Source organism: Drosophila simulans, chromosome 3R, assembly GCF_016746395.2.
Source record: "Drosophila simulans strain w501 chromosome 3R, Prin_Dsim_3.1, whole genome shotgun sequence".
Lineage (NCBI taxonomy): Eukaryota > Metazoa > Arthropoda > Insecta > Diptera > Drosophilidae > Drosophila > Drosophila simulans.
The window spans coordinates 13,794,938-13,810,091 of record NC_052523.2 but is presented as its reverse complement, the minus strand read 5'-3'; the positions used below and the strand labels follow the sequence as shown (position 1 = coordinate 13,810,091).

At 42.3% G+C, this 15,154-nt stretch overlaps 1 protein-coding gene and 1 non-coding gene across 2 annotated transcripts; one reads left to right on the top strand and one right to left on the bottom strand.

Annotated features, from left to right (window-relative positions):
* Nucleotides 1-725: 725 nt before the first annotated feature.
* On the bottom strand, nt 726-797 carry Trnat-ugu. Its single transcript has one exon. It is a non-coding gene; the product is annotated as a tRNA-Thr (tRNA).
* A 901-nt stretch (nt 798-1,698) lies between these two features.
* Nucleotides 1,699-3,262, top strand: LOC6728393. Its single transcript, XM_002103705.4, has one exon. It carries the CDS (start codon nt 1,812-1,814, stop codon nt 3,204-3,206), a length of 1,395 nt encoding a protein of 464 aa, XP_002103741.2. The 5' UTR covers nt 1,699-1,811; the 3' UTR covers nt 3,207-3,262.
* Nucleotides 3,263-15,154: the final 11,892 nt, after the last annotated feature.

Sequence of the window (15,154 nt, the reverse complement as noted above, 5' to 3'; positions counted from 1 at the left end):
TGATTTATTGGCTAAAACCATGGCTGCTTTCACCCACGAGTAAAGGCCAAATTAATTAACCACCAGGCAGACGCATTGTGTGCTGCCGCCGTGGATCACTTTGTTGGTTTTTAATTAAGGAGTTGAATGGGAATCAAAATTAAAGTGATTTATGCCGACGATAAATGCGTAAAGAAAATTGTCAGTGCTTTAATTATAAACAAATAGGAGGGCAATGAAGCCGCAGCTAGCATAAACAAATAATTAAAACCAGACAAAGTTGTGAAGTCACTGGAGGAGGGTCGATTTTTTATGCAAACGAATTTCTGTCAATATTTACGCCCAACACAAGGATGTCAACTAATAGTCTAAGCTGGCGCTTCCTTCGAAGAGTCCTTGAGCACATCGCGTCACTCTTGTTTTCAGTGTTTACCCAAACCGCCAAGCTTTTTCGGTGGTGAAGGAACCTTCATGATGTCCTGCCAGCGATAATGTCACACATGATTGCTCCTGGGTGGGTTTTGTGCCCTCGGTCTGTGTGAGTTTTTAATTAAAAATGTAAAACATTTACTTTTGTCAACAGTTCGGCGGTATCTAAACCGAATACGCTTTTTGTGGGTGACATTTCCCTTTTGGCTTTTGCGATTTCAGTTGGTTAACAAGATCTTTAAACTGTGTACTGCTTTTGGAAGTTATATATGTCCATATAAAGAAACACATGCACAAAAAGTTGAATCTCAATTCAATGCCTCCTGTGAGGATTGAACTCACGACCCCTGGTTTACAAGACCAGTGCTCTACCACTGAGCTAAAGAGGCTCACATGAACTACTTGAAAAATAACTAAAATATTAGTTACGTTTCGAGCTGCAGTGGCAAGTTACAGTAGTTGGAAGTCTTAAAGATCTTTCCATCTTATCAGCGCAGTTTCCGATATCATAGCAAGGCTCCCAGATAAAATCTATTCGAATCTTATCAAGATACGTTTACAGCAGTTCAATTTTCTAATTGCATTTGGTTTCAAGTACGGAAAAAATGTTTATATACTTAAGTTCAATATAACATTTGGCTTTATATATTTCCAATTTTTCCAGTTTCTGCCATGGGTATTCGCCACTGAAATTTAAATTTTCACAGTATCTATTAGCAACTGGTTTTATTTTTAAAGCGGTGACAAACCAAAACAAGCACCACTTAATCCTTCCAGACGAATGCGCTGAAATTATTTATTATGACGCAAAACTTTTTTCCGGCCGCAGAGCAACGCGTCCGCTTTATCTCCTGTCCAAAAGAGCCAAAGGGTCTCGACTGGCATCCGCCAAAAACGATGCCCCAACCATCCCATCAACCCAAACACCCACTTGGGGGGAAAATCAAAAAACAAAAGTGGGACTTTTCCAGTTAAGCCTCGATAAAGAGCTTTAAAAGGTGCATCAGGGGCAGGACAATCGAGGTAATCCGAATGCTCAGTTAGCGCAACTTCAAAGGACTCAAAATCTGGTCATGTGGCAAAATCGAATGAAATGGGTAATTCTGCGGGATAATTCCTTAAAGGGAATCCCAAAAAGGGATTAACTTTTAATCGAAAGAAGGTCAGGCTCAACTTTATAATGAAATTTAAATAAATTGGGATGAGATAAATATTTCATTGCAGCCCTGTTTTTATTCGATAGATTATACAACCCTAAATAAGCATTCGATTGTAGTAGGCAGCTTCTAGATGACAATCGATTTATAAGTGTAATGAAAAGCGAGCCACGCGCTTGACTAGTTAAACTAACTACTTAAAAAGAAGTAACTTTAATCACGTGAACTTAAAATTAAGTCAGGACAATGTCGTTGGACCAAGTCATAGTCAACTGCTTGCGCAACAAGAACTGGATCAGCGTCCTGCTGCTCAGATCGATGGACCTTTTCCAACCCGTTCTGGGCGAGAGTTCCAACGTGTCCCACTTGATAGAGGTCAGCCACAATGGGATCATCTGGCACGAGAAGAACGTGGAGTACCGCATCATGATGGACGACTTCTTCGATATAAGCACCAGGACGCATGTTGGCGACGTGCCCGTTACCTTAGTCGAAATGAAGGGCAGTCACGTGTCATTTGGATTATATCTCCATAGGATTAGGTACAGCATTTTGGATGCGCTCACCGTTAATGTGGAACTGGGGGAGCTGCCAATGCGCATTTCCCCATACCATTCCTGTTCCCTGCACTGCAGCAACTGTACGAACGAAATCATTGGGCAAAGGCAGTATTATCATATCCAGGAGGTTCCCATTACGACCATCTTGCCGCAAAACTACTTCTGTCCCCGCAACAGGATCCCAGTGTATCCCTCGGAGGAGGAGCTCTATTACGGCCTCAACTACCTGGTCGTATGCACCGAGCTTCTGGGCAACGGAGTCAAGACCATCGCAGGTCGTCGTCGCGTTCTCTGCTCCCGCTGCAAAAAGTGCGTGGGCGAATTTATTACCAGGGATGTGGGCGTGCAGCTGTACGCGGATGCCTTGCGATTTGTGACCTTGGACTCCCCGCTCGAGTTCAAGGAGATCTTTGACCATGTGACACCCACCCAAATTATGATGCGCCTGGTGAACGACGGCGAAAACAGTGGCCCGGATCAGAGACGTCTCTTCCTCAAAGCCGTGCGTCCGGATGGTCAGTTGCAGTTATTGCACTTGGAGTTGGATACCAAACAGATGCACATTCTGCGCTCCGAGCTGAAAATGCCCGACAGTGTAAAACCTAATGTAAGCATACCCATGGAGACCGATACCAGCAGCGAGAGTGATGTGGATATGAATGAGAGCGATACGAGCAGCAACAACTCCATGTTGCAAACAGGAGATGAAGAACTACCTCCACCACCCAGATCTACCACCCCCAGGGGAACTCCTACAAAGACCGTGCAATATGTGGGGCTGCGTGGCTATCGTGGCTGGCGCGTTAGGTATCTGTACTCGGGAAGTGATCAAGATCTGATCGATCACGACGACGTCTATATGAACTGGACCGATGAGAACACGCGCCTTTTGTACATCTCCCACTTGATGATGGCAGACCTGATATGCGAGTTCAATGCCAATGAGAACCTGGTGGCCAGTTTGGAGAAGAAGCCACTACCCACCGGGAGCGATAATCCCCGGCAAAGCTGCATTATCTGTGAGTCTGATAAAGAGTTCTATGCCAGGCAGGAGCGTTTTGCCAGGATTTCTCCAGAGTGATGAAGTTTAATCCAAGCTGAACCAAGCTATTAAAAAGATTTGTTTGCATTTATCAATATGAGATGTTTTATTTCAAAATATGATTTAATGAAGCTTGAATTTGTATTTAACTTTAAAATATATTTACAAGAATTTCCTCATCATACCACACAAGAAATAAAACCATAAATATTGAAGCTTTTGTAATATAAAAAGACCCCTAATAAAACCCATTTATCCTTCGGTCCCAAAAATGTAATTGCTTTGTCGAACTCCATAAAATGCTGGCCCAAATTTAAATTAACCCTTTCCCTCCTGCCAATTCTTGCTCCATATTTTTACAAGTTCCTTAAGTGAAGCAGCGAAATTCACGGCATATTTTCTTAATTGTCTTATTGTTGCTAATTAGTACAGATTTAATTGCGGAAACCCTTATAAATTTTCTAGACAACCGATGCGGTTTATGGCTTGCCGCCCCCTTTTTGCGAAACACTGACCACATCATTAATCGTTGGCTGGTTAACGAAAAACAATTTGTCCAAATAACAATTAAGGCCGGTCCAACGCCAAACAACAAGTGAAGAACCCTCGGGTAAGGACACTTCAACGCCCACCCAGCAGGAGGAGGCATCAGGAATCAGGATCGAGATCATCAGGATCAGAATCCGAATCAGAAACAGGGGAATCGTTAACAGCATTTGACGGCTGACAGTTGGCTAATGAAAATCCGGGGGAGTGAAAGTGTCCAAGGATGTGTCGCAACATGATTAATGATGGTGACCATTTTAAGTTTCATTTGAAATTTCTCTTTAATCGGCGAGTATTTTTATTCAGAATCAGAAGATAACTTTCGTAACGTATGCATTACCTGCTATTATTCTACATGCACTTTGCTGCATTGTTTGAAATGGTTTTCAGCTGTTTTTTCTTGCATTTTTGGCTGCCACAACAATGAGTTTCAAATTCGTTGGCAGGTGGATAGATGTGCCTAATGGTCTGCGCCCCATTGTTGGACCGAACTATTGTGGTTTTTGGATCTATGGAGAGTGCATGCCGCACTTCCTAGAAACCTTTCTAAATTAAGAAAGTGCATAGGGGTTATCGCAACATCATCCAGCAATTGCCAATAATTAACATAATGAAACCATAATTTGCGCTAGTTGAAGAAAGTCCAATGACACTGACACTCCAATTGCCATGGGGAGAAATGCTTCTAGTGAAAGCATGCGAAATTAATATCAGGGCAACGCCTCATAAATTAATTTTGAAATGCACCCGAAGCCCAGCGAGAGATATATCTTCCATGGGGTGGAGTGAAAGTAAGTAAGTAAGTAGATGTCCCCCTAGAAAGCCAGTCCATATGGCCAAGCTCGCTCCACTTGTTAATTACCAAGATGTATGCGTGTCGCGCACCACAGACCAATTAACCCCCATTATGGTCAGCTGAGGGACGTCTCTTAACACTCCACACTCGTCCTGGCCGAGGTCAAGTTCTGGTCCAAATAGAGGGGCTCGGTAATTAAGATTTCCATGGGCGAGACGCAAAACAAACTCAGTGCAGAGGGACCAAATTGCTTTATGATGTTGCAGATTATGATAATGAACGATGCCATCTGGACTTGCACTTGGTACATTGACCAGGGCGCTATGTTGACACTTTAAGTGATTTAATGTTATTGTTTTTCCCACTCAACTCAAGGCACCCCTAAACAGGGGCATTAAGTGGGCAAAATTCGAGAATAATATGTTTTTTCAATGGCTAGCAATTCATTGGAAGTAAATTCATACATTTCCAACTATTTCTTTTTCCAATCCAAAAGTTTCATTAAATCGATTTCGACAGCCAATTTTTGGCTTATCATTTTTGAGCATCGCGTTATATGTGTGTCTGTACAATTTTTGCCAGTTTATTGACACAATTGGCAACAAATAAATCCCCAACCCCGGGAAACTGAGAATGCTGATTGCACATCTCTGTATTTCGCAGCACAACTCCCCCATTTTCACCAGATTTCCTCACTCTACATTTTTAAGCGAATCGACGAGAGTGTGAACTGCCATTGAAATGTTTTTGATTGGAAAAAATTTAATTTCCTATACGCTTCACTCTGCTTATCGCGTTTGCATTGTGCTCCAAATTCGACACAAATAAAAAAGTTGGCCATTTTTTTTAGTATGCCAACCTCGTGGCAGCGCAATTTTAAATTTAAATCAAGTGTTGGCCCAGCGGATATCTAAACTGTTTTCGCTCACCGCATATGTTGTAAACACAAAAGCCTCAAACCACAATTAATCAAGGCAAACGCTCTTGACAGCAAAAAAAATTCATTGACAGTTTCTAGTCTTCTGGTAAAAAGTAAAAAGCTTCAATTACAATTTTTCGATTTGCTGTGCGAAAAAGAGGATTTCCATTGCCAATGAGCGAAGGAGGAGGAGGTGTTCATTAAACGCTCTCCTTATAGACAAACCGAGCCATCTTTTTTTCCTCTATTTTGGCCAACATCCAAACACATTCGCTTCACTCGTTCGCCGGCGGTCCTTTGTCCCAGGAACAATGGTGCAACCGCAATGTTGAGCCGGCGCAGAAGAGTGAAATCCATTTTTTCCATTAAATCGAGTCGCTGATTGTGCATGAAGCACTGTGGGGAGGCGCAAATGTCAGGGCTCTTTGGTTAGATGGGGGCGCCACGATACTTGGATAGGTTGCCCCCATCGATGGGTACGACGCAGTCGAGTCAGCTGCGGAGCGCCACCTTCACCCCGGCAAATCGCATTGACATCCGAATCCCAGGGGAACTGGATGCACAGAATCCGGAAGTTGGATGCCCTTAAGTTGGATGTTGGATGAAGTTGGATGACATAAAAGAATATACATATGGATATATCTGCAAGACAGATGGACATATTTATTTCAAGTCTTTTAAAACATTTTCGAAAATTTTTTTAAAATTATTTGTTTGAGTTCGTGGCTTGCATTCATCTTCCCCAACTTAGCATATGTATTATAATGAGCTTTCTATAATACCATTTTATATTATTTTTCCTATATTTCAAAATGCTTTGCATTTTGTATTATGTATGTATGTATTATAATGAGCTTTCTATAATACCATTTTATATTATTTTTCCTATATTTCAAAATGCTTTAGTTTGCAGAATCAAAGAGTATCTCCAATTCGCACTTTACTCAAGTTTTTGGCCCATTTCGGCAACTTTTTTCGCCTGAAATTCGATACACCTGCAAATGGCTTTTTGACAAACAATGACATGGACCGACTCACCTACAATTGCGGAGACATTTCTCTGCTTACCTTTTTTCCTTATCTCAACTCGCTTTTGTGAGTGGAGTTTTCCCCTCGACGACAAACGCATTTGCAAATGAATTGCTTATTGACAGTTTGATGGAATGATTCCCTGGCTGCCAATTGTCGATTTGGTAGACTTTTGTTATTCTTTAATTAAACGGTTTGTTCGGCAGGGAAAAAAAATGAAACAAAATGCACAACTGAAAGGGATTAATTTTGCGGTGGCCAGATTTTAATCTTAACACAGACGAATCGAAAAAGTGCAGTGAATGTAGCACTGAGCAATAACTTAATAATATTCTTTTTTTTTGGAATGACCATTTGGAATGCCATTTGTCGCGAAAGTCACTTCCGGCTGATTGCGTTTTGCAGGACACTCGAAATGCCATGCGACATTTCCCCTATAATTTCTGTGGCACTAATTGAAGTCGCCTCCAGCAATTACCAACTTGCCACGTATGCAAAATCCATTAAATCACTCAAAACGAGCAGAAGAGCACATTTGAAAGCACTTCCAGAGCGAATGACACATAATATGACTACAAAACAGTTGCCGCGGAGATGTGCAGGAGTCGGGAAATCCGCAGGACACGCACTCGAAAGCTGGAACCGCCCCTTCCGATGTCGATGATAATGTAACAACACTCAACCTCTTGGAAAAATGCAAGAAAAAAAAAAAGGTAGGGTGTGGGTTTTTCGAACAGCAAAAGGGTTGGTCTGGAGTTATGGGCCTGGAGAGGGGTCTCAAATGAAATTGTCACAGCCACAAATTTAATTACATCAGCTGGGAAGAGGCATCAGATGTGTGGCAGAACTTAAAGCTGCCCATAAATTCAGGTGACTCCCCCAAATGTCATCCCCATCTGCAAATAACTCCCCCGTGTGTGTGTGTGTGTTAGAGCTCATCAACTGTCAAAATTGAAATTCCAAAAAATGTCACAAAATTTGACATGTACAAAAAAGAACTCCCGATAATTCATATACGTATGCATGTTGAAATATGTCAAGCATGAAGAACTGATAAGCTAGAAATAGGATTGGATGGGACTCCATCCCAGATTCCAGATTCCAGACCCAACATCGCATAGAAAGTTCAAAAAAATCATCCGATTTATGTGGCATACTTTCGGGCCGGACAACCAGAAACACTCAACTAACAGCTAACAACCTCATTTACAAATTACAAAATACACCTGCGTTCCCATCCAGCAGCCCCCTTTTCAATTAGCCTAAAACCCGTGCACTAAAATTGCACAAAAAATGAACTGTTTAATGCCTTTTATCCCACTCATAATTCGCATAATGACAGGACATCTTTCCCATTCCGCCCCCTCCTCGGGCAATCCTCTAATTTGGCCAGCAGCAGACCGTCGCGACGGCGATGAGCAAACAACAGACGCGGCTGACCACTCCCGGATGCACTTCAACTTTCCACCCTGTTGCGTACAATCAATGGCCAGCACAAGGACACCGAACAGCCGAAAGCCCGAAAAAAAACCCGTGCGGATACGGATGGATCTCCCTCGTCGATGTTGATGCCACACGACCATTTCGGCCGTACGCCCGTCGTCATCGCGTTCGGATTGTTGCAAAAGTGCGAAACCGCAAATGTTAAACGCAACACACAAGTCAATTCCGCCGCCGCCCACCCAAAGGCCCAAAGAGCGAACCCACGGTGACAACCGCAACCAGGCCACAAAGCTCTTCAATTTGCTTGCCATCTATTATGGTAGCTCATTGTGGGATTACCGCACAGCCCGAACCCAGTCCAAACCCAAACTCAAACCCACGGACATGCCACAGTGAAAACCTCGTAAAACCACCCCCACCCAATGTGGATGCGGAAACCCAGAAGAGGAGGCCGCACCACCGACGCGTTTGCGCCTGGTCGGCGAGGAATTGCTAATAAAAAGGGTGGAAAATCCACTTTGCTATGGCATTTGATTTTGATTTTTTTCGACTCATGGGACGAAGGACTTCTGATGGCCAGGGCGGTGGTGCGGGAAAGTATTCCAGAACTGGCAGATAAAGTTGAGCGTCACAGGATATGATGACTTCTGATGTCAACGGATAAGTAGCTAAGACATGGTGCTTAAAAATGAGAAGTTTTGAATTTGGCAATGTTTATCCAGACCTTATTATAATGCAAATAAATGCTTAAGCTATATAAGTTATTAAAAAATTAATACTTTTTAAAACACCGATCATATTTTTATTTAATAGTTTGTATTTTTCTAATATCTCAAGCTTGCTTGAATAGTATTTTTGCAACTCAAAAACCTAAAGATGATTTAAAACCGGATTTCCTTATAAATCCAATATCATTAAAAGTTCAAACAATGAGTTATATACGCTATCAAATCAAAAGCCAATGTCAATGAACGAAAGTTCCTCAATTGATCAATAAAACCGTCAAAAGCTAATACCATCTGCACAATGTGAACACTCACCGAGTACTGCGATGCTGATGATTATGATTATGAGTCCGTTTTAGGGAGGGGAGGAGGGTAAACGCAAGGATACGCGAACAAAGGAACGACATCCAGCTGGGCAACTTTTGTGCAGGTCTTACAGGATTACACTCGATTACAGGATACATTACAAGTTCGACGGGTGGCCCAGGCACCGGCTCGACTGGGCCTCACCCGCTGGGAATGATCAATCAAGTCCAAAGGGAAAGCGACGCATTTTCATCGCCGTTCAGTCGACTGAGCACGGTCAGTTTCCCAATGTTAATTATGAAATTGCGCCTCGGTGCGACTGGACTTCGGGCAAACAAATCATTCTGCAGCTAAAGGCTATATCAAAGAATGCTTCTGAGCTTAATGAAAACCGGAAATCCACTTGCTCTCTTCCCCATCCTCCGCTGCCATTACATTTGTATTGGTTTGTGGCAAGTCGTCTGTCTGGAGATCTGTTTGCTTGCTTTAGTGCTTGCCATCATCCATTTTTTGTGTTCCTTTTTAGGCGATTAATTAATGCAATTAATCTGCTAGCTGACTGACTACAAGACTTGACTCCTTCAACTGCACTTGATGAAGTTGTTTGGGGGCGCACTTGTGTTCCCCGTTCGGGCAGTGAGTGTAAATAAATGGTTAAGATTAAGTTGAGATTATTGCTAATCAAGGAATTCATTAAGCCCATAAACGAAGGCACACAGAAACAAATATCCCCTATAATTGCTAAATATATATCACCAAAAGGAAATGTTTCAAATTGTCATGCAAGTATCTATGTCTACATACATATTTGTATCTTTATTATAGGAATGTCTAATACCATACGATTCAACCAAACTAACAACCTATATATATCTTAATAACTATCCCTAGCAAAACTGATAAATCTATATATTTTTAGGAGCACAGTTTTATCTTTATTATAAGAATGTCTAACACTATCCGATTCAACCAAATTAAGTATCTATATATCTTAATAACCATCCCTAGCACAATCCTCTATAGATAGTTGAAATCAGGAAAAACGAATGTCCCAGTCGTATTCATAACACTCGACGATTGGAACTTCAACAAATTACCATATTAATTGCTACTAATTAAAAATTCATTAAAACACTGCACTGTGGCTTTTGGGCCAGGACCGTGGAGTCGAATGGGAGCAAAAGCCAGGCCAGACCGGAGCCAAATCGGGCAATTTATTATGCTTTGTCATCTCGGCGGACGGGAGCCCGTGTGCGCAAATGATAATAATAAACATTTTCATTTTCATTTTCAGAATTTCCCAACTTTTATCGCTGCGGAATCAATGAGTTCGAGTTCATAATGTGCGCCCATCTATCTGTGTGTACTTTCAATTAGAAGCCAACTCCACAGGCCGTTGGCAAGTGCCAACTGAAATATGCAAAAACCTTGTTCCCTCCGCCCGAAACTTTCAATCCCATCGATTTGTGGTAGTTGCTCTACAACAGTTTGCTATCCATGTTGGCCATAATTATGAGCCCTATGTGCAGCAACCCCTTCCCCCCTCCCCACAATTACCTGTAACATCTGTGTGGCCTGTGGCACTGGGTCGGTGTCTATTCAAGCCATAAATTCCGGCTGTGTGGCACATTAATTAATTTGGTTTTGTGCGCCATTTCAAAAAGGATTATTTACCGCCGTCCTGGGCGTGTAGGGATGTAATTGATATGCTTCATCTTCTCAAAACGAGTGGTCACATGTGATAGCTCTTTTGTTTCAATGAAATCATTTCCTTTTAAATAATGAGTGCTTTTTACTCACAGGAGCATCAACCTAAAAGTTCAACAACATTTTGGAAAAACTAGTAGATAAATAACGAGTATTAGTTCAAGATTAAAATACTTCTAATAAATGTGATAAATTCGTATAATATTCTTATAATAATACTTGAGTATTGTATACTCAATAACACATATTTCTTAAAACCCCTGATGATTTCCTCATCTTTCACCCGAAGAAAGCACTTCGCCGCAGCTGCGCGACTGCAAACTTTGTGACATTATAAAATCTAATGAACAGAAATTAATTTACAATAATAATAACTCAACTAACGCGAAACATCAGGAAAGAGTTGTGCCACAAACAGGAGGACTCGCACCCAGGGGGAATGGATTTGGTTTTATTTTACGATTGCAACACTCGCTGCCATCTCCTCCCCTCTACCTCCGCACTTAGCTGCCTTTGAAAGAGTTTCCGCTTACAATTTGCATAAAATTCGTTGGCGACATCCACACAGATGATGGCGTTAATAAGCGGGAGTCCAATTTTAGTGGGTGGTTTCTGGGGAGGCTTACCTGTTGCCCGGGCCGGCGACATCGATTCCAAGCCACAAAGCCGCCTCAGCTGGGTAAATGGATCGGCCTGTGAAACGCGGTAATTGTGTGTAATTAAATCCAACTCTGTAAAACAAATGACAACACTTTGTAGACAGACAGCTGGCGGGAGAAGGAGTTATGACTGAAGCGAGAGGGGGTGTCCTGTGGTCGGCGGTTACTTTGAGGTTGCCAGGACACAACCCTTTACCCTCGGCTCGCTTTTTGGCAGCGCCTTGTCTTAATTATGTAGCGTGAATAATTTTTGCTCTTTGTGCGCTTTCTGTTCACGAGTCATTGATATTATTTAAAATTCTCTTCCAAGGGAGTCGCTTTCTACGCGCATTAATTAGTGAACCTTTGGGTATGGTGTGCTATTACAAATTGAATATTTCGAAAACTTCAGAGAGGTCACTTCCTTCGAGAAGAGTTCTTACAAAACTAAAAGCATCTTCATTTCCGCTGTTTCCACAATAAATTTTACAACACTATGCACACACACACACACACACACACTTATGTATAATAAACAAACTCCTTTTCAATTACTCTGGCGCCACATTTCATTAGCAGTTTGGCCAACAGTAGCAACCGCATAACTGTCAGCATTTTTTACGTATGTCGTGTGACCATTTTAGATTTCAGTCTTCGACTTTTTTATTTGCATTTGTTGTAACCATGTTTTGGCTTTGTTGGCTTTTTTTTTTTTAACAGAATGCTTCTAACAACAATTTGCGGTGTTGGGAAAAACCATTTGGCAGTGCTAACAGAAAGTGGTTGGCAAGTAAAGTTAAGATGAAATGGGACCAGACAGTCGATAGTTCTCGGTTAGCCAGCTCACCATTCTGCTATTGGCCTGGTGTAAATGTATTCACTGATTGTTGGCCAAAACCCACAGAAACCAGCTTGAGTCAATCTGGCTGCAGGCAAATGTTGCCTGCTGCAGGCAACTTTGTTTATTTGCGTGGGTGTCGCAACTGATTGCGTACAATTCGAAAGTTGCAACATTTGCATTTAATTTGATTGAGCTTGCTCTCCAAAATGTTTACAAGTCAAAGAAGGTGCTAATGAGTTAACAACAAAGTGGGCAGAAGTTGTTGAAGTTGTAAGTGGCCTTCATTGCTATTGCTTAAATGGCAATTTGAGTGCCAAAAAGTGCAACATATCTTTCCAGTTTGAAGGTGAGTGACCATATATGCAATATTCAGCTGGCGTAAAAATGAATTTCTCTATTTGTAACCCCCGTAACTCCCCATATTGTTGCAGAAACGATTACGTTATCTCTCGGCTACAGCGACCTGGTCGAGTGCCGTAATTAACCTTGCAGCAATGTGTGAAGGTGGCCAGGGGGGAGGGGAGTTTGAACGGGTTGCGACTAATCCTGAATTATTATTTTTGTCAGTAGTAAGGATGCTTAATGGTTTATTTTCAATTTACGGCCAACAGCTCGCCACACGGACAATTAGAAGGGCTCTTTTGCCGCCACACTTCGCCTAAGACCCAAAAAACCCCACCCACAAATCATTTTCCAACCGGAAATGTTTCCGTATCATTTGCATATGAATTTTCAACCTTTACGCCTCTAGTTGAGCATCAAAATTACTGTTATTATTATTTTCAGTCATATGGGAAATGCCAAGGGGGCTGAGCTGTGACCATTAAAAAGCCACAACGACCTTTGGCCGGGAGCACTTCCGTTCTCGGATTTTAATTCTATTAGAGGGCCGAGGACGTGAGACAAGTCTGCTTATCGTGGCTGCCGCACACACCCACTTATGCATGGGCAACCACCCACTGCTGATCCCACTCCCAAGGTGCCTGTTCGGGCGCCAAAAAGGTTAAAATTATAATTTGCGGCTTCTGCTTTATTACACACACACACACACACACAGTTCGAAATGCCAAACAAAGTTCGGCATTTTTGGCAAGCCGCGACCACGATGTTGACACGCTTAATTTCTTGGCCGCATTCATAGCACTTGTTTACATCGTTTTAGCCCGCTTCGCACACTACCACCAACAAATGGAGGCAAAGACAAAAGGGATTTTTAATGGCTTTTTTGGCGCTTGGCTTATCAGCGGCGGATATCCTTGGGAGGTTGCTTGCCACAAAACAAATAAAGGTTACACTTTGCCACTAAACAACTCGCATGCTTTCGCTGTTTATTTTGTTTGCCTTTCTGCCCCACGAAAGTGTAAAGTTTTCCCAGTTGTTCGAGGATAAAGCGTGCGATAAGCGCGCCTCCGTTTGAATTATTTCGTTGCTTTCCTGTCCGACGGAAAAGTCTGAAGTTTTCCGAGTGGTTCGGGGTCACCAGAAGGTGCTCTAGGGTTACCTGGTCTCAGCTCTTTAAAAATGATGATAAAAATGATGCACATGTTCAACTTTATTAAATACAAAATTCACATGTAATATATTTAAAATACTTTCAAGAAGTAATATCTACTTTTTAGTCTAGTTACGAATGCTGATCCACAACTGACTTATGGATTTGCCCACTTCCTTGCTGAAGTACTGCCTTGCAAATTATAAAATCCCTACACCACATTCAAGAATAACAAATTGTCAACACATAAGATGGCATTTAATCTTCAACAAATTGCCGAGACACTTGTACAGACAGCTTAAATAAATAGTACGCGCCTTCGTCACTCGACTGCTCCTCCTTGCTTCCCACCTTCAGTGGATTTCTCATCCGCTTCGGAGGGCAATCTGTCAGTGGAGCTGGAACTGAAATACGCATCGTGTTATGCTGGAAATTTTTGCTAAATCGTTTTTTATTTTTTCCCCCATGCCAGCACCCACTTCTCCCACTGATGCTGGCTACATTTGCATTTTAACTCAATAAATTCACTTTGCATGCTGCAGAGACTCGACTGCTTGGATGGCTGGCTGGCAAAGGCAGCGAAACGGTGTTGTGCTCTATAAATCTGTTAGAGTCTAACGACTACAAGCTTCTGACTGGGTGGAGGAAGAGACGACGACTTGGTAATACAGCCCGCGGCAGCTAAGTCATTTCCCAGCTACTGATTTGCTGCCTTCGAGTGGATCCACGAATCCATCGCCGGCTTATGGGATTACAGCAAGTGTGAGTGGATAAATAACTCACACCCGTTCCAACTCGAATCACAACACCACGCGACTTGGCTTACCTTTTGTCGCCCCGTCTTGGCCAAAATGGTCCGGGGCGATATTTGCGTTATTTACGATTATTTACAATTTCACAATTTACATGTGCCAACTCTGTGGCAGCTCCTCCCTCTCCCATCGCCCCGGCGTGCCACGCCCCCTCTTTATGTCGTACAAGCGGCAACATCCTTCGCCTTGTATCTTGATATGTTGATTCTTCTCCGCATTTATTTATATCACAATTACTCGGCTTTAACTTGAGGATTTGCGATGTTGTTTAGTGGCGCGGGTAAACTGTTTACCCAGTGGTTGGTTGGCTGGAGGTATAGGAATTTATTGTGGATTATGGGATAGATTGCATATTGATTGCCTTCGAAATATATTGGTTTTGGATTAGAGTTATTAACTTAGAGTTAGTAACTTATTTGAAATAAACTCTTTCAGTTTTATGCATCCGTTTAATTCGCACATTTGGCTGATTCTCTGCGGTCCAATTCAGTTGTATTTATTGCATAATAGGCCGAGAGCAATTATATAAAGCACACACACAACACATTGTCCCAAATGGGAGGACCCCATGCCAGGCTCAACCACCTCGGCGGCGCACCAGCGATTCCACAAAAATACCCAATACTCTGTCGACCAGTTTACACTTTCTGCAGCTCGGGCACAATTTATGCACTGCTGCGATTTTTGGCCGGCGGCATTTTGTTTATTGAACCGAACCCGAATCGCAGACTCG

What these genes read in the sequence shown, in the direction of transcription:
- LOC6728393 (XM_002103705.4), top strand. Translation starts at nt 1,812, where the DNA reads ATGTCGTTGGACCAAGTCATAGTCAACTGCTTGCGCAACAAGAACTGG.